General features: G+C 42.0%; 1 protein-coding gene across 1 annotated transcript in view; it reads right to left on the bottom strand.

The window, feature by feature from the left end:
- Window positions 1–1785: 1785 nt before the first annotated feature.
- The window catches only part of COL26A1 (collagen type XXVI alpha 1 chain), a 416532-nt gene continuing 391970 nt past the window's right edge, over window positions 1786–26347 (bottom strand). Inside the window, exons 12-15 of the mRNA XM_066599641.1 lie at window positions 24420–24464; window positions 20826–20870; window positions 12279–12363; window positions 1786–10873 (exon numbers count right to left, since the gene is read on the bottom strand). Of these exons, the coding sequence (XP_066455738.1) occupies window positions 10719–10873; window positions 12279–12363; window positions 20826–20870; window positions 24420–24464 (330 nt within the window). The 3' untranslated portion in view covers window positions 1786–10718. The remainder of the gene's footprint in view (window positions 10874–12278; window positions 12364–20825; window positions 20871–24419; window positions 24465–26347) is intronic.

The following is a 26347-nucleotide window of genomic DNA, read 5'->3' as shown; positions in this document are numbered from 1 at the left end:
TTGTTCTAAAAGTTGTGTTATAGATATCATGACTGTGATGTATATTTTTTAATTTGGGGGGAGGGAACATATACTGTGAGGTTTGAGCCCTTGGTCTTTTAAGACCCCAGTAATGACCCTGGGGGGAGTTAAAGCTGGACTTTTGCATCAGAGTGGATATACCCTTTAAATAGGTACAGAGGACATATTGAAAGTGCCACTCTGCTGAATTTTTTCCCACTCATTATGTAACTATCTCCCAATAATGCCTCCTTTAAATCAGCTAGTATTACCGTGGTTAGTTATTCCATTCTATCTGAAACTCCAGGCCTCCTTCTTCTTAGATGGTCATGTGATCTCAAATTCTGACCATCTTAGACTTACTTAGGTTTATGTGTTCAGTTCCTAGTCATTTTTCCTGTCTGTATAAAACTATTACATCAACCCTTCCACAGAAGCTGTCTAGAGGAGAACACAGAAACTCCTGTCACAGTTACTGATGATGATCACACAGCTCCTGACACAGTTATAATAGAGGAGATCACAGCTTATCCTCCTGTCTGTATGCTTATGGTCTGTAGCTTATTTAGGTGAATATAGAAGGTAATGAATTAAACTGTTTCCCTAACATGTAGAAATGGTACAGCCTCTAGCTAATGCTGTGTTGATGCATCATGGGATTGATGTGAAAACAAACCAAAACATTTCACCATTAAGACGGTGCCTTCTAAGCATCAGACAGGGAGCTGCACTGCATGGAAGTAACTGCAATACACAGAGGAGACCTCCAGAGCATGACAGGCAACCAGGTGAGGGAGGCAGGGATGGAAAAATGTGTTTTCGCTGGAGAGGACCTTTAAGGAAGATCAGGTGCTGCACTTTAGCTGTGGGGTTGAACACCTTGTCATCTGTTCACGTAGCTCCAATAGAAGTGTATGGTGAAAGCCATGCACATGTGTGGCCACCTTTCTATTCTTTCTGTGTTTTAATGTGGAGGATAGCAGACACCTCATCAGGCAAGACAGGGGAACTCAACATACTATAGGTGGGTGCATGACTGGGGATTTGGCATAAATGAATGATATTGTTACTTAGAGGGGTATTAGGACTGTTTTCTTGTTTGTTTCCGTAGCACCAATAGAAATGAATGGAGAGAGATGTATACATGTGCGGCCACCTTTGCATTCTTTCTCCCCCTGGATATGGAGGTCGGAAGCCACCTCAAATGGTAGTATGAGGGTCAAGGAACCACCTTCTCGACATTGGTGAAGGCTGTAGATTGTGGATTCGCCATAAATGTCTGAGATGGAATTTTAGGCTGCAGTCAGACAAAAAAACCTCTTTTTGCGTGCCTATGTGTGCAAAACAAAATCGCATTTATTAGAACCATTGGTTTCCTATGAAGTGTTCACATGTCCGTTTTTCAGAGACGCAAAATACTTGCACCTGCAAAAGATAGGACATGTCAGCCTATAATGCGTGCCGGTAAGGTCAGTGCTGCACGTAAAGACATTGTGTGATGTCCGTTAATCCCCGCAGGGAGTCAGCTCAAGGTCTGTAGTGGGGACAAAAGAATTCCCTACCACAAATATCACAGCAGACCACGATGCTATCCCATTGCTTTCAATGGGGCCGGTGCTGCTTCCACCCCATTGCAAGCAATGGGATGAAGGCAACCCCTGCAGCGATTATTTTCGGGGGTGGCTTGAAATATAAGCCCTTCCCTGAAAATCATCCCTTAAGCACCAGACACATTTTATATTGTGATGACTTAATTAATAGTTGAAAAAAAACACTGACAAATGGTAATTTACAGTACATTTATTTTTCAGTGCATTATAAAAAAATAGGTCCATCATACGTGTGAATTGCACCTGGGTGTCAAACCAGACTCATAAAAACACAAATTAAAACACACCTCAGCGTCTATATATAGACATTACTGAATTTCAAGCAATTGGAGCAAACAAGATACAATGTAGAAAAAAAAAGATAATGAAGGTTACATTTATTCTGCACACCGGATTCCTTAAGGAGACAGCTCTTTGGCTGGCGGTATAAAAATCATGAGATATAACTTAATCACTATGCCCTGGAAATGACCATAGGGCCCCAGTGTATAAATTTAGCAAGTTGGATATAACATTATTGTTTCTATTTATAAACAATGAAACATATAATAGCAAACTTACCATTCTAACATACATCAGCTTTCCTGTTTACAAGAAACAAGCTCAATATTGTGGCAAATGCCAATGACATAAGCAATAATGTGATGAGCATGGACTACTCTGTTACCCCATGTTGGGGGATTTAAGAGTAGAACATGATTAAATGATAGCATTGCAAAATAAAATCAAAAATAATATAAAAAAAAACCCTATCAAACCTGTGATCACAAAAAGTCATATACTGTGCCTGAAAATACCCCAAACATTAAACTCAAACAGAGCAGAGAAATATAAATAAGATTGCTAAAGAATGAGTAATCCATTATCAAATATAGCACCATATTAAAATGTAGTATTTTCACAGACAAGCAATTATATAAAACTAGTACAAAAATACGATTATTATTGCATATCATTTGCCCAGATATCTCATAGAGCCCATATCACACCATAGTTGCATGATGTTCCAATGATGAGGATAAGGGAGTTGGGTAAGGAAACCTATTTTCATACAAATTCTGAATTATTAGAGGTTAGTCTATCCTTTAGGACCCCATTAATTAGCCAGAATAGAAATACATTGCACAAAGTGTCACTGCAGTAGCTCTGGATGACCCAGTCGTTGGATGATCGCCCCTTTAAGGTTTAACTGTGATATATCCCATCTTGTGTTTCTATGTCTAAATACTTTAGATACAGTACATTGCTTTCCTAATTATGATTAATTTAGTTAGTGAGAAGGAATATTAAACACACAACATTCAGTGGCTCAGTTTTGGAAAAAATTAAAGGATACTTTTTTTTCATTTTGGTTCAATCCCTTTAAATTAATTCATCACTCAGGGTCATATACAGAGGGAGGTGGTATCACATCAAAATTAAAGTGAGTCCCTCCTCTTGGTAAACATCTGACCAAACAAAAAAGACCCACATAAACATGCTGAAGATTAATTCATAAAGCAAAAAAAGTACTATTAACCCTTTCCAATCCACTGTGTGACCGTCTAAAGACATTCTGATTGATGGCTGTACAGCTCCAATGTCGGAAGACGTCCAGCAAGGTATTCTTACTGTAGATTACTGGCTGCTCTGTTGTTGGGGGCCTCTCTTCAGTATGTCCCATACCGCAGTACTGGCTCTAGCCAGCAGATGGTGCCATTGTATAATGGCAGAAAGAGAAAGCCCCCTAGGAAAACCCTGAATCCAAAATTGGATTGCAAAGGGTTAAACTCCTAAGGCTCCATTTACCTAAACCATAGCTTTTATTGATGCATTAAAATATTGTTGCTTATTAGTTGTGATAAAAACACATAGTGCAAGGCAAAATGTATAATGAATGGGAGAGATAGAATCTTCTCGCCCAATAGTTAGATATAGGTACCAATCCAGTTGAATAGTAGAACTATAACTTGGGCCTTGCTATACACAGTGGAAGATCTAGGGACATTGCTAAGCTGCAGACCAGCAAATAAAAATGAAAAGATTCACCCTCCCCCCAACATGTTTTTTTTTTTAATTGTCTTTATTGAACAGGTCAGGGCAAACACTTGGCATTACAGTAAATTTGTTGGATTTTTTCTCTTTACATGGATGTGTTGTCATGGCCTGCCTTTTTTATATTATTTATACTAAACATAACAGACTAAACATTAAAATAAGTAAGTTACATGCATTAAATCAAACTCTTGACCCATTATGACCACGGATATTTTTTGGTCTACTGACCTGTACCTTGAAGATCTTCAAAATCGTGGAGTCCCCACATGGCTACGGCACGGCCTAAGTGTATCACCCTAAATGGGTATGTCCCCTATTATCATCTGTTCCTGGAACCAACAGGTATAGTAGAAGCAGTCTCTTAGTTTGTCTTTTACCCTTTGTGGTAGTAATTGAATAAAACTCCCCCAGGTTTCAAAGAAGGCTTGTACTCTCTTTTCCTTGAAAAGAGATGTCTCCGCCCAGTCCATCTGAAACAGGAATAGCCTGTCCAGGAATAGCCTGAATGGAGGCCCAGTTGGTTGAATCCATGTTTGTAGGATGGCTTTCAGACCTGCTGCTGCTATAAAGTGTCCCCCAACATGTTTGACTGGTGAGCCAGCATCATCAGGTGGAGGGGCAAATCAAAACCCAACTTGATGGTAATAAACAATGACTTTTTAATGCATCAATAAAAGTTCCTCCTCTTGGTAAACATGCTCACAATGGTTCTGGTAAGCAGAAACCTTATGGCTTTACCAAACTATCCCAAATGGCAACTTTTTGTACTCCTCATATTTTTTTTAGCAATGTCCCATTTCTTATTAGAAGCACATAAGGAATCATTCATAAACTATTATGTGCTACTGAAAAATTCTACTTCTACTCTGAAACAAAGATAATTTTACTTCCAAGGTAAGAAAATTATAACCCCCACTCATATCATCAAGGAACATTATGTAACCTCATTTTTGGGTAATAGGTTTGCAAATGAAGCCGATAAGATGATATTGCACCTTATTAATGAATACAAGACAGAGCAATACATTTCATGTATATCTATCAATAACCCGACACGTGAACCACAGCCGTCTTAGATTCCTGCCTAAGACCCATGCTCAGCTATGTGTCCTGCCTCTTTCTGAAGCATCTCATAAGGAGATATGGAAACCACAAGACAGACTGCAAAATAGTGGTGGCCTTCAAGGCCACACTAATCGTACTCAAAAAAAAAAACACTTAAAAGGGCTTACCACTTTAAAACTATTTTAATTTCTGAATTGAGCACAACTCATGCTTACTTTGTTGCTCTTTTTTTATATTTCACATTAGTTACATTTCTAATAAGGCAGGATTTTTTTAAGTTTTTTTTTCTATAACCAGTATACCCGGGCTTGTATTTTTGTTGATAGCAACACTGAAATAAATTTAGCAAAAGCTGTAATATTTAAAGGAGGTTTACCGCTAATCACATTTATCCAGAGGATAGGGGACAAATGTCTGATGGGTGGGCAACAGACTGCTGGGACCTCCAGTGATCCTGACACGCATGCCAAGTACCCCAATGTGATTTAACTGACAACCACTCCATTTACTTCTATGGGATGAAGGAAGACTGACAAACGCATCAAACTCCCTTCATCCCAGAAGAGAATGGAGCAATTTTCCCACATGTGCAACACTGCTCCATTCACATGGGTAACTCAGGGTGCAGATGACGGGAATAAATGTCATTAGTGGGGAAAACCTCTTCAAACTTCTTAAGAGTTGGGAGGCCCATTTACTAACCCTCTGACACTTTATTTTCAATGAGATCAAGTGCACAATTTAGGACCCTTCTTTTCTTAAATATTACGGTAGTATATAAGAAAAAGACAGTTGAAGTAATAAATGAGTTTTCAATATTAAAAATGGAATCAGAAGCAACAACTGCCTCAAAATAGTGTTTTGTAAAATTATATGTTTTACCATTATTACTTTTATTATTTACTTGGTATTTTCTTTTTTGGTGGGTTCCTACATCATTCCTAGTATCATGGCACATATTTAGCTAATGATCCACATGATTAGTTTAAAGTAATCTATGTTATTTCAAGACACAATCCTGAAAATACGGTACAGAAAAATCCTTTCAATGACTGAAATGAAATTAAATGATTTAATCATTTTATGTAAAAATTTGAAGACCTCCCTCCCTGTTGAGGATGATTACATTTGAAGTTGGAATTAACGTACAATGTAATTCTGCTTAAGGAACATTAAGCACCGAGGTATGTCACTATACAAATGTATTTTCATGAATTGATAAAACATATTGAACATGTGTCTGCACACATAATTACCCCATTGATTTGGTTAAACTGTCTAGCCATGTTACATGTTAGCTATTCTTGCTAATATAAAATCTGTAACCATAGAGGAGAAGGGGACTTATAGAAAAAGTGAACCCTTTCCAATCCACTGTCTGAAGTCTTCCTACATTTTGATTAAAGCTTGTACAGCTCCAATGTCAGAAGACATCCGACAGGGTATTCTTATCGTCTATTGCCAGCCACTCTGCTGTCGGAGTTTTTCTTGCGCACACACACTGGCTTTAGCCAGCAGATGGCACTGTTGTATAACAGCAAAAAGAGAAAGCCTTTTAGGAAAACCCTGAATCCAAAACCGTGCAAAAAAAGGCACCTAACTGAATCCAAAACTGGATTGGAAAGGGTGAAATGGATATGATAGCTTTACAATTGTTTTCCATCCATTCTTTTCCCATGAACCTTGCATGTTAACGTTGCCCTGCTTTTGGAAAGGGAATGATGAGCATATTATCACCACTCACGGGGCAAATGAGTAGGGCCAATAAGAGCTAACTTCTTCCCTTGTTTTTAAGGGCTGCATACATTACCTCTATGGTATCTACAGTATATCCATAGGATCAACTTAATTGTTTCTGGACACAATCACTATTATAGGCACTTACATAAATGCAATATAAAACTTTGCCTTTGCTTTATTTATTAAAGGGATTCTCTCATCAGGTTCATGCTGCCCCAATCACAGGTAGCATGAAATGAGGCAGGTATGCCTATTTTCCCCATGTATGTTTTATCCTGAAATTCTGTAGTATTTCAGAAAAAATAATCTTTGATGTTTTACTCGGGAACTGAGCTCTAAGTCATGGAGGTGGGCAACGCCGGCCTCACTCCATCCGCGTCATGTAGACTGTCAGCTCTCTCCTTAAAAAACGAGGGGAAGAGAGCTGTCAGCCTACATGCTTCTGGCAGGGAGAGGGCAGCATGGCCCATCTCCGCGACTCGAAGCTCAGTTTCCGTATAAAACTTCAAAGCGTGTATTTAGCTAATAATCTTTTTACACGACTCCAAATCACTGTAACGATCGCCAATCAACGTGCCTGTCAATTGGCACCTGTCAATTTTAATTTTTTACTACACGGACAAGAATTGGCTTATGTGATTGTTCTTCACCATAGGCTGGCTGCACATTTCCCCAATGACACAGAGAGATGTGCAACCGGGCAGCGAACATGTTTATGCTCAATCAACTAACAAGCATTTGTATTTGAATGTTTGCCTCTTTACACGGCCCGTTTGTCGGGCGAACAAGCATTGCAAGGAACTCTCAGGCTTAATAATCAGCCTATGTAAAAGGACCATAAGAGTGTAGTCATAATTAAATCTCATGTCTAGGCATCAACAGTGTAGTGTGGAGTCAGGCAAGATCAAGTAGCATGCTATGGCCAAGTAGTGTTTCAAAGACATTAGGGCCTGTCTGTGAAGCCCTCGCTGCCATAATTCTGTGCTAAAATTGTGACCTTTTTGGGCATTTATGCCAAGTTTCATCACTTTTTCAAAGAAACGGGCAGGGTCAAGCTTTAGGGCTGTGGCCACACATGGCCTCTCATTTTTACTGCAATCTAAGCCCGAAACTGGTGTAGATGACATATAAAACCTGCTCCAGCTCTTGGCTGACGTAGATTTTCATCTCATGCATGGATCTGCCACCAGATGAGACAAGTGTAATAAAAGCCTTATGCCTCTTAATACATGTGTCCAGAGGCGTAATTTGAAGCTTCTGGGCCCCAATGCAAAACCTGTAACAGGGCCCCCCAACTATAATGCTTTATTCATACAACTGGGCTCCCTATATGGAAAAGAGAAGCCTTATGGGGCCCCTAAGGCTCCTGGGCCCATGGCAACCGCATCCCCTGCATCCTCTATAGTTACGCCCCTTAGACCAGTATACTTAAATAGGCCCCAATGAGCTTAGATGTTTTTTAGCATCATTGAAACATTGTCTACCCTCTTATCATTGATTTTGTGTAGTAGAGGAAAAAAGTGTTAATTTAAGGTTCACACCATAACGTCCAAATTTATATGCTAAATAATTTTTCAATATATTTTTTAGTGGTTAGAGCTCCATTTATCTACTACAGAGCTCCAGATACTCCTGTATGCTGGCTATTTTTGAGCGAACCGAACCAGTGGAACAATGTTTCAGCTCGAATTTTGCTAAAGAGTCGGTTCGACACAAACCTGAACCAAGCTTTTAGAAAAGTTCTACCCAAAACAGGGTTCTACTGCTTTGGTTCACTCAACACTAGTGCCATAAAAGCCCCGATTAACACTCAGTGTTTTATACAGAGCTTTTATGGCTCTTAGACAGTGTTATGTACTGGTTTTAGGAGTTTTGGTGAACTTTTGGTTTGCGCTGAACTAATTCAGATAGAACTGAACTTATTGCACAATTTTAGGTAACCAAACGAATCAAACTTTCAAAAGTTCACTTATCACTAATGCTGGTTGTCGGTAACTATCACTAGAAGGAGCTTAGGCAGGCAGCATGTTATATTTTAAATCTACTTCTGTGCAGACAATATATTCAGAATCAACCAGCACAGAATTAGTAACCTACTTAGATTAAAACTGCAACAATATATATTTAAGGGTGACTAATAGTCACTGACTATTCACCTTAAGTATGGCAGTCTACTTTTCTACGATTTATTTGTATATACCCTATTTAACTTGAAAGGGGTATGGATAAATTAAAGTTTATCAACTACTGTGCAATGATGTCAATGACTCCCTGATTTCTTGGTACATTGATCAGCCATAATGTTGAAACCACCGAGAGGTGAAGTAAATAACAGATTATCTCATAACAATGGCAACTATCAAACACTAAGATAAATGAGGCAGCAAATGAACAGTCAGGTCTTGAAGTTGATGGGTTGGAAAATAGACAAGTGTAAGCATCTGGACTACTTTGACAAGGGCTAAAGTATGATGGCTGGGGCAGGACAGCTCCTAAACAACAGTCTTGCATGGTGTTCTCTCTATGCAATGGTTAGTCTCTACCCAAGGAAGGACTACCAGTGAACCAGCAACAGGGTCATGAGTGTTAAAGCTCATTATTGTGTAAGAGGAGGGAAAGCTAGCCTGTCTGGTCTGATCCCGGAGACAAAAGGACAAATTGCTAAAAAGAATAAGTTGCTGCAGAAGTTGCAGCATAGCCGAAGCCTGGTCAAGATGTCCATGATGAATCTGTCCATTGCCGAAAGGACATGTGATCATCAGAACCGAACCATGCAACAATAAAAGAAGGTGGACTGATCTGACGTATCATGTTTTCCTTTACATCATGTGGCTTGATGCATGTATGTTGCTTACATGAGGAACATATAGTATTAGTATGCAATATGACAAATAGGCAAACCGGCGGAGGTAGCGTGATTCTCTGGACAATGTTCTGCTGGGAAACCTTGGGTCCTGAAATTCATCTGGATGTTACTTTGACAGCTACATAAACTCTGTGAAGGCCAAGTACACCACTTTATGGCAACAGTATTCCCTTATGGCAGGGGTTTCTTTTAGGAGAATTAGGCATTCTGCCATACTGAAAAAATCTGTTCCCGAATTGTTTGAGGAACACAACAAAGAGTTCAAGGTGTTGACTTGGCCTTCAAGCTCCCTAAAGCTCAAGCCAAGCATCTGTGGGATGTGCTGGAAAAACAAATCTGATCAATGGAGGCACCAACTACCAACTTATAGGAGTTATAGGATTTGCCACTAACATCTTGGTTGCCAATCCCGGATGAAACCTTTAGAGGTATTGCAGAGTTAGCGACTCAATGAATCACAGCTATTTCGATGGCACAAGGGAAATCTACACAATATTAATCAGGTGGTCTTAACGTTTATGGCTGATCAATGTGAATATTATAAAGTTATATCATATATTGAACTTTTGGGGGAAACATATACAGAGGTCTTAAGGACGTCCAAAAAATATTAATTGTGAAGAGGAGAAGAACAGCTATGTAAAAATGTGATCATAATGATAGCAATTACAATTAACAGATGATTAGGATACGAAATAAGTACATGTACCCGAAAAATTCCATAACTGATTTGTGAGTATGCAATAGTAAAAACATTTCCAAGTTAAGGGGAAGAACGAAGAGCAGCACGGGACACAGTGGGAGAGGTGAGTATATGCCAACTTGTTATTTTACTGCATTTATAGAACTTGGACCACCCCTTTAATGTTGACATGTTAACCACTTCCTGACCAGAAACGTTATCCCCCTTCCTTACTAGGCATGGGCCGCCTGGAAGTTTATTGGCAGTCAGGAACTGGCATTAATATAAGAAAATAATCATCTTATCAGTGAACCGTTGAAGAAATTATATCTGGAACTGGTCAGGGTCCATACTGTTCTTATTGAGATGACATACGGCATACAAAAAAAAAGAAGATATCTGAATTATAAGGTAACTCATCATGTGGCTTGGGATTTTGGGCTTTCAGAAGTAATCTATATGTTACAAAGCAAACAGTGGATGGATACTGATACATTTGTGTAATTTGTGCAAGACATATTGTCTCAACCTATGATTTGCAATTGGAACATAGATTCATCCTGTAATTAAGACTCGCAGTCAATGAAAGTATCTGGTTCCCATTATACTTTCTTGCAGAGACATGCCATAACATTTGTAAAGCTCTCCTCATTCATCTTTCTGTGGCAAGCGGGCTGGAGATTTCTGATTTCACAAGATAAAGAGGTCCATGTTTTTATCAGTTCTGACTTGATTCACTGTCATCCAGCAATGATGAAAAGATATCGAACGTCTGATATCTCTGTTGCTGCTCACGTTTCTGTTTTGTATATTTGGAGGTAATAGAGCTCAAAATGTCCTGACCGGATCCTGGCTCCACAAATGAAAGTGGATCTGGGGAAAGGAGGGAGACATACATGTAAGAAAATATTGGATCTTTGAAAGATTTAATAAATTCTTAATTAACCCCTTCCTGTCACATGTATGCCCTAACTAGTGATGAGCGAGCATACTCGCTAAGGGCAATTGCTCGAGCGAGCATTGCCCTTAGCGAGTACCTGCCCACTCGAGAGAAAAGGCTCGGGTGCCGGCGGGGGAGAGCAGGGAGGAATGGAGGGGAGATCTCTCTCTCCCTGTCTCCCCCCCGCTCCCTCCTACTGACTGCCGCAACTCACCGCTCCCCCGCGCCGGCAGCCGTACCTTTTCTCTCGAGCGGGCAGGTACTCGCTAAGGGCAATGCTCGCTCGAGCAATTGCCCTTAGCGAGTATGCTCGCTCATCTCTAGTCCTAACTGCATGGGATATGTGCAGTTAGGACGTATAGGTGACAGGAAGGGGTTAATTACTTTTTAACCATCTACAGCGTATGCTGTGTTTTTAATCATTCTAAAAATAGTAAATAAAAAATAATAAAAGTTAACAAAAAACCCTTTCCCAGTCGTCACAACCAAAAATTTAAAAAAGTTTTAAAAACTCTAAAAATTGGTGTTGCTACATGTGCAGGTTTAATTTCTTAAAATATCATATTACTAATCCTGCATGGAAACTCCATCAGAAAAAAAACACAATGGCAGAATTGCACGCTTTTGGTCACTAGGAATAAACAAAAGACTAAAATGTGATCAAAAAGTTGTATGTTCCCATATTGGTATTGGGGTGAGAAAGCAATTCTTTAAAAAAAGGTTTTTTTGTTGTTTTTTTTAAGTATTACAATGTAAGAAAACGGTATACATTTGGTATAGCTGTAATCAGACCGACCCACAGAATAAATTCTTCAAGAGGATTCACGCGTGACTGGGAAGTATGAGAAATCTATAGCACAGATAACACTCTGGCCTGGTGACCCCCTAACACTAATTCAGGGACCATAAAACCTTCACATCTTTACCAGTGGACTAGTTAAATATTTTACTGCACTATGAAAAAAATACCCACCCTCCAAAGAATGGTGTAATTGTATTTTTTTCCCATTTCGCCTCACATAGAAATTTTTTAAAGTTTTTCAGGACATTATATGGTACTCTAAATGATACCACTAAAAAATGTTATGTATCCTTCGAAATACAAGCCCTCAAGTAGATATGTCACCTGAAATATAAATAAGTTATGAAGGTGGAAAACCCAGAACTGCAGAATGTGATCCGGATGCAGGAGCACCAATGACCCTTGTAAATGAAAAGGCTAAGTAATATTTACAGGATAACTTCGTTATTGCTTACCATTGGCGATATATCTGTGAACATGAGTGGGGCAGTTATAAAGTAACACTTGCTCCAGATTATTCTGTATATTATACTTACCATGTATTCCTATCATGTGCTCCAAAATTAACACTCTCTCGGCTAAAATTTTAAGGGCTTCTCTAAGTTGCTGGACAGCTTCTCCCTGTAAGAGAAATTCCTCTAGTTATTTGATGCAATCAATGGGGAGAATATCAGACCAACACAGCCGCATCCATAGAGGGATAGCCTTAATTTGGGCTTCCCACTTGTATTATTTGGCTTCATTGAGGTTTTGTATATAGCATTCTAGTACAAGAGTAACTCATTCTATGCTTGCCATTAAAAATATCAGAACCTTCAGGTGGAAAAATAACATCCCCACGCTAACAACAGAGGATTGGCAGGAGGCAATGGGGTCACACCTACTAGTATCACCGGCAATTAATAATAAACTTATTCAATTGTATATTATATACCAGGCATATCTTACACCAGTTCGTTTGAACAAAATGGGCAGAACTAATCCAACATCTTGCCATAGGTGCCATCAGCCAAACGCTGATATTTGGCATTTATTGTGGGAATGTGCCTATGTCAAAACCTTCTGGGAGGAAGAACCTTAAAGGGGTTGTCCCGCGGCAGCAAGTGGGTCTATACACTTCTGTATGGCCATATTAATGCACTTTGTAATGTACATTGTGCATTAATTATGAGCCATACAGAAGTTATAAAAAGTTTTATACTTACCTGCTCCGTTGCTAGCGTCCTCGTTCCCATGGAGCCGACTAATTTTCGCCCTCCGACGGCCAAATTAGCCGCGCTTGCGCAGTCCGGGTCTTCTGCTCTCTTCAATGGAGCCGCTCGTGCAGAATGCCGGCTCCGTGTAGCTCCGCCCCGTCACGTGCCGATTCCAGCCAATCAGGAGGCTGGAATCGGCAATGGACCGCACAGAAGAGCTGCGGTCCACGGAGGGAGCAGACCCCGGCGGCCATCTTCAGCAGGTAAGTATGAAGACGCCGGACCGCCGGGATTCAGGTAAGCGCTGAGCGGTTTGTTTTTTTAACCCCTGCATCGGGGTTGTCTCGCGCCGAACGGGGGGGGGGGGGGGGGGGGGGGTTAAAAAAAAAAACCCGTTTCGGCGCGGGACAACCCCTTTAATGCAACCTTGATGTAGACTATTCATGGCAATGGAGTCCATCAGTATTCATTTGGATCAAATTGGTCTGTCATAGCAGTCATGGCTCCATTATACACAAGCCATGTTGCTAGTATGAACACAGTCCTAGCTAAGATGTTTGGGGCTCTTGAGGCTCTATCCACAATATACATACAACATGTATAGATGGATAGGATGTACTATGTAATTTTGGAATACATAATATTGTAACATTGTTAAAATTGTAAATTGTAGGAAATGTTACCATTAATACTCAACATGACAAGCGGCCAAATTGGGTTAATCCATAATTAAAACAGATGGAAATTTTCTGGCAACAACAATGAAACTTTGGCTGAAGTAGATGTCCCAAGGAAGGTTGTGAATTGTTCACATGATGCTGCTGACATTCGATCTCTAGGAGCCCCTTTTGGCAAATATAAGATGTAAAATGTAATAATTCCTGTGACACAGCCTGGGCACTTCTTATCTTTTTAAAATAAATAACTAAATTAAAATATTTAGTTCCAAGATGTTATATTTTACTCAAATTTTCTTAACCCCTTAGTGATGGCCAATACGCCTTTTTACTGTCCTCACTAAACCTGCACATGCATCTTTTTTTTAAAGTTATTTGCAGCATACAACTTACAACATTGTCCAGACATGCCACGCCGAAGTACGTGCTTTATATTTCCATACTTATAATGGTTCAACTGTAACTGAAATAAAACATATACTGCTTATCTGGTCTCGATTCATGCATTGAATATCTCCTACTAACGTCCGTATTATCCTCCAGCTGATCTTCATAACTAGTGTTGCATCTTAATTCTTATCTACTAAAAACCAACAATGTAACCGCATAACCTTCTTATAATCTCTTGGTCGGCGGTCATCCCGCCCCGGGTATATACCCGGGCGCGATGCACGCCGGGACCGTGTGTAACTTTGAGTATCCTGGTAACAAGTCTAATCAGTCTAATCTTGGGGGAGGTGTAGGGAAGAGTGTGTGAAAGAGTGAGATGTAAGGGGAAATTTGGAAAAAGGAGAAGAGTTATCGATAGAAAGTAGAAGAATAGAAAGGTAGATAGAACCTCATGATGCCTCAGGTCTCAGCGCGCCCATTGGCCCCAGAACTCGTTATTGGTCGGGTAACTCGCCCCTCTGGAGCCACTCGTCAAAATCTGCTGACTTGCGGAATGTCAGCCATGGTTCCCATATCGCATGGTAAGTTGTGTATTTATTTTCGTCGCCTGCTCTCTGCTCCTCCATGTGACTTATTTCGTATAAAGATTTCGTTCCCATCACTTTCTTGAATTTCCCAGGTTTTCACAAATGAAAACCTTAGCGAGAATGCTGCCTCTCATCTGATTGGTCCCGCTGAGCCAATCAGAGGCAGCAGTCACACACCCATTCATAAATTCATGAATGGGTGTGTGAGTGGAATCTGCCTCTGATTGGTCAGGCTGTGACCAATTAGAGGCAGCTCATTCAGCAGGTGGGGATTTTAAATCCCCGGCTGCTGAATACTACTCACAGCTGTTCAGAGCAGTTCAGGAGGACTGCCGCTGGCGGCGCTGAACTCCGTCTGCCGGGACCAGGTGAGTATATATATATTTTTTATTTTTACACATTTCTGGATGAATTGCAGGGAAGGGCTTATATATTTAAGCCCTTACCGACAATTCATCCCGCGCTCGCCGGCAGGCCATTGCTTTCAATGAAGCCGGCTGTATTGCCGGCTCCATTGAATTCAATGGTCAGTGCTCATTTAATCGAGACGAGTACCGTGTGGTGCTCGTCTCGAGTAACGAGCATCTCGAGCACCCTAATACTCGAACGAGCATCAAGCTCGGACGAGTATGCTCGCTCATCTCTAATTACAAGGCCTTAGTCAGACGCATGCGTCCGGCGATTTTATAAAACCATTGCTTTGCAATGGTATCGGACACATGAGCGCTTTTTATGCGCTCGTCCGATAAATTATAGAACAAAAAATCGCAGATTGCACCTATCTGCGATTCCTGTTCTCTTCTGTATATGTGCTCAATGGGGCCGGCGGCAGCAGCGCCGACCCCATTGAGAACATAGAGAAGACAAATCATTCTTCTCTGCCACAGCTGTAACAGCTGTGGCAGAGAAGAACGATGTTTGCCCATTGAATTCAATGGAGCGGCAATACAGCCGCTCCATTGAAAGCAATGGGCTGCCGGCGTGCACGGGGTGAATTGTCGGGAAGGGGTTAAATATATAAGCCCTTCCCTGCAATTCATCCTAAAATGTGTTAAAATAAAAAAAAATTGTATACTCACCTTTCCGCTGCAGCCGGAGTCCAGCCGCGGCCGCTGTCAGTTCTCCTGAACTGCTTCTCGGCACTATTCAGCCGGCGGGGCTTTAAAATCCCCGCCTGCTGAATGATCTGCCTCTGATTGGTCACAGCCCTGACCAATCAGAGGCCGGTTTCACTCACACACCCATTCATGAATTCATGAATGGGTGAGTGACTGCTGCCTCTCAGCGCTGAGCCAATCAGAGGCAGGTCTGACTCACATCTATTCATGAATTCATGAATGGGTGTGAGTGAGGCATGCCTCTGATTGGCTCAGCGCTGAGCCAATCAGGGGGCAGGTCTGACTCACAGCCCCTTCACACCCACTGCAGGACGGCCGCGCGGAGCTCCGGCTGCCGGGAGAAGGTGAGTATACAATTTTTTTTTATTTTAACACATTTTAGGATGCATTGCAGGGAAGGGCTTATATATTTAAGCCCTTACCGACAGTTCATCCCGGGCTCGCCCGCAGCGCATTGCTTTAAATGGAGGCGGCTCTATTGCCGTCTCCATTGAATGCAATGCGCTGGACAGCTCTGGCCAGTTTCTAATGAAACGCGGCTAGGAGCAGATTTTCGGGCGATTTGCGGGCGACTTGCGCGCACCGGTCACGCGATTTGCGGATGCGCATCCGTCATGCGATCCGCAAATCGCGCGAAAAAACGCCCGTCTGACTAAGGCCTAACCCTTGTTGCCAACAGAAAAAAATCAAAGGATTCTTTTCTTATTTATCTCTATCGACCCCAGTAAGATTGACAGAAGGGCCACATGCATCTTTTTAAGGTGGTTGCTTTGCTAAGTACTGACAGCCAGTATGCTGCTCTAACGACCAGGAGAGCAGAAACCTCAGATCCTGTCAATTTAACCCCGTGCATGCCACAATCATTAGCAGCTGCAGCATGTAAGTAGATAACCTGGGGTGGGGGCACCTTCTATCATCCACCGGCACCTTGAAGTGTGATGGCAAGGAGCTAGTGGGTTCCCATAGCAGCCGTAAGCCTGACAAAAGCCTACGTGTTTGCTATATAACTTAGCCTATTAGGCCCCGGCTCTAGCAGAGTCGAATAGGCTGCTGTCATAGGCTTAGTAGAATGCACTACATAAGTAATGCAGTCTACTATCCTAACGATCGAATGATTGCATCTACAAATTTCCATCAGGGACTAAAAAGTTGTGTCAAAAAAAAAATTAGTTTAATTTAGAGAAAAAGAAAATCCAGTTTCAAAAAATAAATGCACATTTTTCTTCACAAAAAACAATTTTAATTGGATAAAATCTAAAAAAATGTTTTTGAGAAGTAACATATAATGGTTATTATAACATTTCTAATGACAAACAATGATAATATTTTCTTATTAATCTCACATGGTGAACATCATAAAAATAATTTTAAAAAGTAACGTAAAAATTGCTATTTTTCTATTGTTTTCCTCCCAAAAAAACGAAATAGAAAACAATCCAAAAGTCCAATCCACATGTACCTCAACTTGGTACCACTAAAAACTGCAACTCTTTCCGCAAAAAACAAGGCCTCCCATAGCTCCGTTGCTGGAAAAATAAAAATTCTATCGATCTTAGAATGCAGCGATGCAGATTCAATAGTTCTTCTTTAAAAATGTGTTTTTAATGTGCAAAAGTAGTAAAAAATAAAAACATTTTTATAAACTTTGTATTGCAGTAATCGCGCTGATCTAAATACCAAAATTATCGGGTTATTTTTACCGAATGGTTAACGCTGTTAAAATCTAAAAACAATGGCTGGATTTCTGGGGTTCTTAGGCTCCTGCTCCCCTCCAAAAAAAGATTTAACCCTTTCCAATCCACTGTCTGACGTCTAAAGACATTCTGTTTGAAGGCTGTACAGCTCCGATGTCGGAAGATGTCCGGCAGGGTATTCTTACTGTAGATTACTGGCCGCTCTGTTGTTGGGGGCCTCTCCAGCAGGTCACATACCGCAGTACTGGCTCTAGCCAGCAGATGGTGCCATTGTATAATAATAGAATAAGAAAGCCCCCTAGGAAACACTGAATCCAAAATTGGATTGCAAAGGGTTAATAAAAGTTATACAACACGTTATATGTATCCCTGAGTGGTCCGTTAACAAATACAGCTTGTTCCAAAAAAATCAAGCTCTCCTACAGCTATGTCAGCCAGTTATGGCTCTTGCAATGTGACAATGAAAATCACTTGGTCCTAAAGGCGAAAAATAAGCTGATCACTAAAATGTTAAGCTGCGTAGAGGGAGTATATCATGTTTTTCTTTTTTTTCTTTTTGTATTAGATCTTTCAAAAACAAAGAAAACAATTGAAATAGGACTTCGGGTGACATGAATCATATACAGGCTCAAGCACATGGCAAAATGGTGTGCATTAAGTAGTCATGCATATAGACAATGGCAAACATGCACTGCCGGTTACCCAAGAGGCTCTCTCTGGTGACATATGTATGGACATATTCTGCCCTAGGAGTAATGTGCATGTACAACATTTTATAGTCAGATTTTACAGAATCTGACAGAAAAAAACACAGTATGCCTTGGTATGAAATCTGAACCACACAAAGGAAAAGTAGAGGCGCATACCAATGGTAGATTATCATATGTGTGATTTGGGTGGCTGCTCAAGGCCGAAGGCTCCAGGGGGACCCATGTCTGTCCAAATCACCCATCGTCTTAATAGAAAATATGTCATCTAGAAGTGACCTGTGGGTAAGCTGTGGTAGACAGACGTATAGGGAGGGTAACATGGTGTCTCTGGCAGTCTTTCTTCCCATCAAGAAGACGTCCCAACCCCTGCCTGCCTCTCTTGGGCTTTTCAGCTGCAGCTGGATACCTGCCGGTGTCCTCTACGGAGGCTGAGTACTCAATCAATGGTGAATCCCATCAGATGTCCAGGCATATTCTTTTCCTACTGTATAATAGGGTGTCTTTGATTAAGTCCTAGTACTAAATTAAGGACACCCTATCATACAGTAGGAAAGAAGTGGGGAACTCAGGAAGCAGCAGGGAATTGGTGAGATGACTATGACTTCTTTTATTTTTTAAGCCATTTTGACTCTTTAAAAAGGTTGTCCAGCCAGTATATTCATTATGCATTTTAAAAGTATCTGATGGCTGGGACCCCCACCAATTACAAGAACGGGTTCTGAGTATGCCTGAATAAATGGACTGGTGGTCATGTCATCTGCAGCTCCATTCATCTCTATGTAATTGCCTGTGTGCTAGGTACTTTATAACTTTAGTCTAGCTCTCACAGATTTAGGTAATATAACACATGCTACCGGATGAATATGGCACAATTATGAGCACAGTATACAAGACTACACCTTTTTTCAACACTCTGCACATATGTATGCACTGAGCTTGGTTTTGGTACCATATATCTATGCAGTAAGCTCAGATTTTGTAGTATAGTATGTTTGGTTCTGTACCATAGCTATGTAGTAATCTCAGTTCAACCTGTATCTATGCAGTAAGATTGTTTCTGGTACTGTGTCTTTGTAGAATGTTTGGTTCTTCTATGCAGTAATCTAGTTTTTGGTATGGTAATTATATAGTAAGCTTAGTTCTGCTACTGTATCTATGTAGTAAGCTTGGTTCTGGTACTGCATCTATTTACTATGTTTGGTTCTGTTACCAGATCTAGGAAATCTTCATGGTCATCTAGGCCCACATAACAAATAAAAACAGATGTCGCTAATCAGAGAAGACGCTACCAGAGATAACCAGAGGTAACTGCACTGTATTATCACTATAACTGTGTTGAAACTGGTATCTGACTATTATATGGTGACTGCATTGTTTAAAGCTATTCCAGAGCTGAGTCACTGTATAAAAAACTGGTGCATTATAGATATGCTACCTCGAATATAATTTTTTATGGGGGAGGGGCATTTCTAAGTTTTGCTATGGGGCCCCATGATTTATATGGAAACCCCTAACACATATCACTCTTTTTTGGCTTTATTGGGTTAGCACTGATGCATACTCTGTACTCTATACAAGGCAGGTTCTTGATCAAAATATATTGCCTGCTTTATTTGGCATTTGATTCACAAGATTTCTACTTCTAGAACTGATTTCTATAAGATTTGGTGCAATGATTGTTAATTAACATGGATTTCTTTTGTCCACTATATACTTCTCCAAGACCCACTGAGGTCAATATAATAAACAGTTTTCCTCTCCCTTCCAGGATTGGCTCCACAGTGTGTCCCAATTCCCTGATGAGGCTGCAAGTGCAGTGAAACTTGGAGTGGATGCTGAGTATTTCACATTCATTACAAGCCTACTGTGAGCGTCCCATCCTCTCATTTAGTGTCTATCATATTTCCTTAAATGAGTTATCTCATGGCCTGTCCTAAGGAGAGTCCATCAATATGTAATTGGTGGGGGTCTGACTCTTGGTACCCCCACCAATCAGCTGTTTAAAGTGGCTATGGCATCCTGTGAGTGTGGCGGCCTATTCAATGCTTATATCTGATGACAATCCTGTTCATACTCAGAATGCTGTACTTTTCATAGTGGTCATCTGAATACTGCAGTGAGTGTCCCATTGAAGTAAATGGGATACACTGCAGTACTCAGACTGCAGGCACTATGAAAAGTACAGCATTCTGAGTATGAACAGTACTATCATCAGATGTAAAGATTTTAGAGGCTGCAGTGCTCACACGAACGCCGCTGTTTTCGCGCATGATAGGGGCGCAAAAAGATTGCGGCTATACTGCATTAAAGATCGCGTGAGTGGGGAAAATTCCAGCTATTTGAACTAGCCCATTCACACAATCCCAGGTGCGAAGTGCGTGTTTTCCAGCTTCCATAGGAGTCTTTGGAAAGCACACACCAAAGATAGGTCAGGCCCTATCCTATTTCACACTACACCATAGATGCGAGTTGCAGTCGCTTGTCCTATCTTTGACAGGTGCAAGCGTTTTACGCGTCTAAAATCTTTTTGCGCGCCTTTCATGCGGCTCAGAAGCAGCGGGATGGGGAAAGCCAAGAGTCAGACTTACACCGATTACATACTGATGGCCTATCATAAGGGCAGTTCATCGATTTTTAGAACCTGGATAAGTCATTTCATATTTTACATTAATAGACTTTGATTTATGAAATTAAGTATAAATGTAACTTACATCCTCTCCGTTCTGTCCATCTTCTCCTTTCAGCCCGGGTTCTCCCTAGGAAACAAAACATGAATCTGTCATAAAGGCTTTTGATTCTAAAATATACAATCATAGAAGGTAATGAAATATACAGTAATATATACTTATTATTTCTATTTATATAGCTCCAACATATTTAGCCCCACATTACAAATATATTTAAAAAGGTATTCCTTAATTAAAATACTCATGACCCATACTCAAGATACATCATGAATATTAGATCAGTGGGGCCCCTGCCATTTAGCTGTTTGAGCAGGCTGTGTGTATTTCAACCTTTTGGTGAAATATGGGACATGTCACCTCTAGAGATGAGCGAGCACCAAAATGTTCGGGTGCTCGTTACTCGGGACAAACTTTTCGTGATGCTCGAGGGTTCGTTCCGAGTAACGAACCCCATTGAAGTCCATGGGCGACCCGAGCATTTTTGTATATCGCCGATGCTCGCTAAGGTTTTCATTTGTGAAAATCTGGGCAATTCAAGAAAGTGATGGGAACGACACAGAAACGGATAGGGCAGGCGAGGGGCTACATGTTGGGCTGCATCTCAAGTTCCCAGGTCCCACTATTAAGCCACAATAGCGGCAAGAGTGGGCCCCCCCCGCACTGTCAGCATAAAGATCGTTCTCCTCTGCCACAGCTGTAACAGCTGTGGCAGGGAAGAACGATCTTAGCCCATTGAATTCAATGGAGCCGGCAACACAGCAGGTTCCACTGAAAGCAATGGGCTGCCGGACAGCGCTGGATGAATTGTCGGGAAGGGCTTAAATATATAAGCCCTTCCCTGCAATTCATCCAGAAATGTGTTACAATAAAAATATATACCGTATATACCGGCGTATAAGGCGACGGGGCGTATAAGACGACCCCCCAACTGTCACCTTATACGCCGGGAATACAGCGGAGCAAAGAATAAAAATCATTACTCACTTCCCCCGGCGTTCTGCGGCGCTGCTGCAGGCTGTCGCTCCCTCCTGGTCCCCGGCAGAGCATTGCTTTCTGGACGCAGAGCTTGAAATCCCCGCCTCCAGAAAACACACATGCCTTCAGCCAATCACAGCCAATGACAATGATGAAGAACGATGTTTGCCCATTGAATTCAATGGAGCCGGCAATACAGCAGGTTCCATTGAAAGCAATGGGCTGCCGGCGTGCGCGGGATGAATTGTCGGGAAGGGCTTAAATATATAAGCCCTTCCCTGCAATTCATCCAGAAAAGTGTTAAAATAAAAAATATATATATACTCACCTGCTCCCGACAGCCGGAGTTCCCCGCGGCGGCCTGCAGTGGGTGTGAAGGGGGTGTGAGTCAGACCTGCCCCCTGATTGGCTTAGCGCTGAGCCAATCAGAGGCAAGTCTGACTGACACCCATTCATGATCAGAGGCATGTCTGACTCACACCCATTCATGAATTCATGAATGGGTGTGAGTCAGACATGCCTCTGATTGGCTCAGCACTGAGCCAATCAGGGGGCAGGTCTGACTCACACCCCCTTCACACCCACTGCAGGCTGGCCGCGGGGAACTCCGGCTGCCGGGAGCAGGTGAGTATGTATATTTTTTTTATTTTAACACTTTTCTGGATGAATTGCAGGGAAGGGCTTATATATTTAAGCCCTTCCCGACAATTCATCCCACACTCGCCCGCAGCGCATTGCTTTCAATGGAGCCGGCTGTATTGCCGGCTCCATTGAATGCAATGCGCTGGACAGCTCCGGCCCGTTTCTAATGAAACGCGGCTAGGAGCAGATTTTCGGGAGATTTTCGGGCACCGGTCACGCGATTTGCGGATGCGCATCCGTCATGCGATCCGCAAATCGCGTGAAAAAACGCCCGTCTGACTAAGGCCTCATAGTGTAGGCCGCAGAAAAATAGGTGAAAAGTAAATATTTGGCTTTAATTTTTGCTGCTTCATAGCAGGCATAGATTTTATTTTCTGTTAGTTCAAAATGCACCAAATTTATCAAAATGTTAATAGATGTGCACATTTTAACAAATATCGAGCAATTCTTTCTATCTCCTTTATTTAGACTGGTTTAAGAAACATTAGGCCACTTTCACAGGCTTTGCCACGATTTTACTTTTGTTTCCGGAGGGAGGTTCATGCCTCCAACACCGGCTTTTAGCGCACCCTATCATTGATGAAGTTGGCTAAATACAGAAAATAGAGCAGACAGCGCTCGAAAATTGCAGTGTTGGAAAGCGCCGTGTTCCAGCACATGTCTGTGCGTCTCCATTGAAATCAATGGGAGCATTATACTGCAATTACCGTGGTGTTCAAAATGCCACAGTAATCGTGGAAAAAATTGGATGCGTGAGAGTGACCTTAGGGCTCCCACCCACTGGCAATTTTTTTTTCCTTTGCGTTTTGCGTTTTTTCTCAAGAGCAATTAGTATAGAATGTGTTCCTGTCCACTGGCGTTTTTTTTTCCGGTCCGTTGCAATTTTTAACATAGGAACTGTCAGTTGCATATGTGTCCTTATTTTTCTCTTAATGCACCCATGAATGTCAATGGAAATTAACGGAAAAGGCGCGAAAAAGCCGCGAAAATGCAGCGAAAAGCTGCGAAAAACGCGCCAAAAACGCGCGGAAAACGCTGCGTTTTTCACGCACGAAAATCGCAATTGCCAGTGGGTGGGCGCACTTAGTCTGACTAAATATGTGCCAGTGTTGTTAGTGTCTTTGACCACATATTTGCTATACAATTTTAAAAGCATGTATTACTAGGACATTCTTTTATAAATCAAGTTATGTTCTAGATGCCCTTTATAGGGTGAACCAGTGGGATCACACTTGCCTTTTAGTGATGAGCGAGCATATTCGCTAAGGGCAATTGCTTGAGCAAGCATTGCCCTTAGCGAGTACTTGCCCGCTCGAGAGAAAAGGTTCGGCTGCCGGCGGCGGGCAGGGAGCGGCGCGGGAGAGCGGGGAGGAACGGAGGGGAGATCTCTCTCTCCCTCTCTACCCCCCCCCCGCTCCCCCTGCTCACTGCTGCAACTCACCTGTCACCCACGCCAGCAGTCGAACCTTTTCTCTTGAGCGGGCAGGTACTCGCTAAGGGCATTGCTCGCTCGAGCAATTGCCCTTAGCGAGTATGCTCGCTCATCTCTATTGCCTTCCTTATTTCTTGCATGCTTATTTTCTGCTTTCCTCATACACACAGTAGGTTTTCATGCTAAATATCCTGAGAAAAGTTCCTAATCTTTATTTTTGATAATTATTTTTTATTCTTTTTTAACCCTTTACAATCCACTGTCTGACGTCTAAAGACATTGTGATTGAAGGCTGCCCAGCTCCGATGTCGGAAGACATCCAGCAGGGTATTCTTACTGTAGGTTACTGGCCGCTCTGTTGGGGCCTCTCCAGCATGTCCCATACTGCAGTACTGGCTCTATCCAGCAGGTGGCTCCATTATATAATGGCAGAAAGAGAAAGCCCTCTAGGAAACCCTGAATCCAAAATTGGATTGCAAAGGGTTAAGGCTAAGAAATAACCATGACAGACTCTTTTAAGTGATAAAAGATCCATACTATACAAGATTTACACAGCTGTTCATACTTACAGGAGGACCCCTAATTCCTTGCTCTCCTCGTAGACCTGGTTCCCCCTAAAAATGTGTGATATTAATGAATGTAGATGATGAAGACAAGATAACTCTGTATATCCTCAGTTGTTAGAATATTCTCTCTATCAGACATACAGTAAACATAGTAACGTTTTGGACTAATATGATTTAGAAAACCAGTCAATTAGAATTCAACACAAGGAAGAGAAGAAATGGAAATAATGTACAAACTGCATTTTTACATTATTCTGTAAAATTAGATTTCCAGCTATGCCAAAATATGTATCTATCCATTTTAGGTGAATGTCTAATAATTAGAGATGAGCGAGCACCGAAATGCTCGGGTGCTCGTTACTCGAGACGAAATTTTCGCAATGCTCGAGGGTTCGTTTCGAGTAACGAACCCCATTGAAGTCAATGGGCGACCCGAGCATTTTTGTATATCGCCGATGCTCGCTAAGGTTTTCGTTTGTGAAAATCTGGGCAATTCAAGAAAGTGATGGGAACGACACAGCAACGGATAGGGCAGGCGAGGGGCTACATGTTGGGCTGCATCTCAAGTTCCCAGGTCCACAATAGCGGCAAGAGTGCCGCCCCCCCCCCCCCGCACTGTCAGCGTAAAGATCGTTCTCCTCTGCCATAGCTGTAACAGCTGTGGCAGAGAAGAACGATGTTTGCCCATTGAATTCAATGGAGCCAGCAATACAGCAGGTTCCACTGAAAGCAATGGGCTGCCGGTGATCGCTGGATGAATTGTTGGGAAGGGCTTAAATATATAAGCCCTTCCCTGCAATTCATCCAGAAATGTGTTACATTAAAAATTTATACCGGCGTATAAGGCGACGGGGCGTATAAGATGACCCCCCAACTGTCACCTTATACGCCGGCAATACAGTGGAGCAAAGAATAAAAATCATTACTCACTTCTTCTGACGTTCTGCGCCACTCCTGCAGGCTGCCGCTCCCTCCTGGTCCACGGCAGAACATTGCTTTCTGGACGCAGGGCTTGAAATCCCCGCCTCCAGAAACACAGCCAATCACAGCCATTCAATGACATCATTGTCATTGGCTGTGATTGGCTGAAGGCACGTGTGTTTCTGGAGGCGGGGATTTAAAGCCCTTCGTAGAGAAATCAATGCTCTGCCGGGAACCAGGAGGGAGTGACAGCCTGCAGCAGCGCCGCAGAACGTCAGAAGAAGTAAGTAATGATTTTTATTCTTTGCTCCACTGTATTGCCGGCGTATAAGGTGACAGTTGGGGGGTCGTCTTATACGCCCCGTCGCCTTATACGCCGGTATATATTTTTATTGTAACACATTTCTGGATGAATTGCAGGGAAGGGCTTATATATTTAACCCCTTCCCGACAATTCATCCCCGCGCTCGCCGGCAGCCCATTGCTTTCAGTGGAACCTGCTGTATTGCTGGTTCCATTGAATTCAATGGGCAAACATCGTTCTTCTCTGCCACAGCTGTTACAGCTGTGGCAGAGAAGAAGGATTTGTCTTCTATATGTTCTCAATGGGGTTGGCGCTGCTGCCGCCGGGCCCATTGAGTGCATATAGAGAGGATTTATGGCCTTAAGAAGGACCGTTGGGGTTCTTGAAGCCTACAATAACTCCTAACACTCTCCCTATAGCAGCTCCACCAAGATACCACTTTCCCTGAACTAATGTCAGAATGCATCTGTGGCGAGCCGCAGGAGGGGCCGATTTCAATACTCGGGTGACACCTAATCTCGCCAGCCACTCACTGCAGGGGGGTGGTATAGGGCTTGAACGTTGCAGGGGGAAGTTGTAATGCCTTCCCTGTCTTTCTATTGGCCAGAAAAGCGCGCAAATTTCTCAGGGAAGAAAATGAAAGTAACCCGAACACCGCGTGGTACTCGTTACGAGTAACGAGCATCTCAAACACCCTAATACTCGA

Source organism: Eleutherodactylus coqui, chromosome 4, assembly GCF_035609145.1.
Source record: "Eleutherodactylus coqui strain aEleCoq1 chromosome 4, aEleCoq1.hap1, whole genome shotgun sequence".
Taxonomy (NCBI): Eukaryota; Metazoa; Chordata; class Amphibia; order Anura; family Eleutherodactylidae; genus Eleutherodactylus; species Eleutherodactylus coqui.
This window is presented reverse-complemented; position numbering and strand designations above follow the sequence as displayed.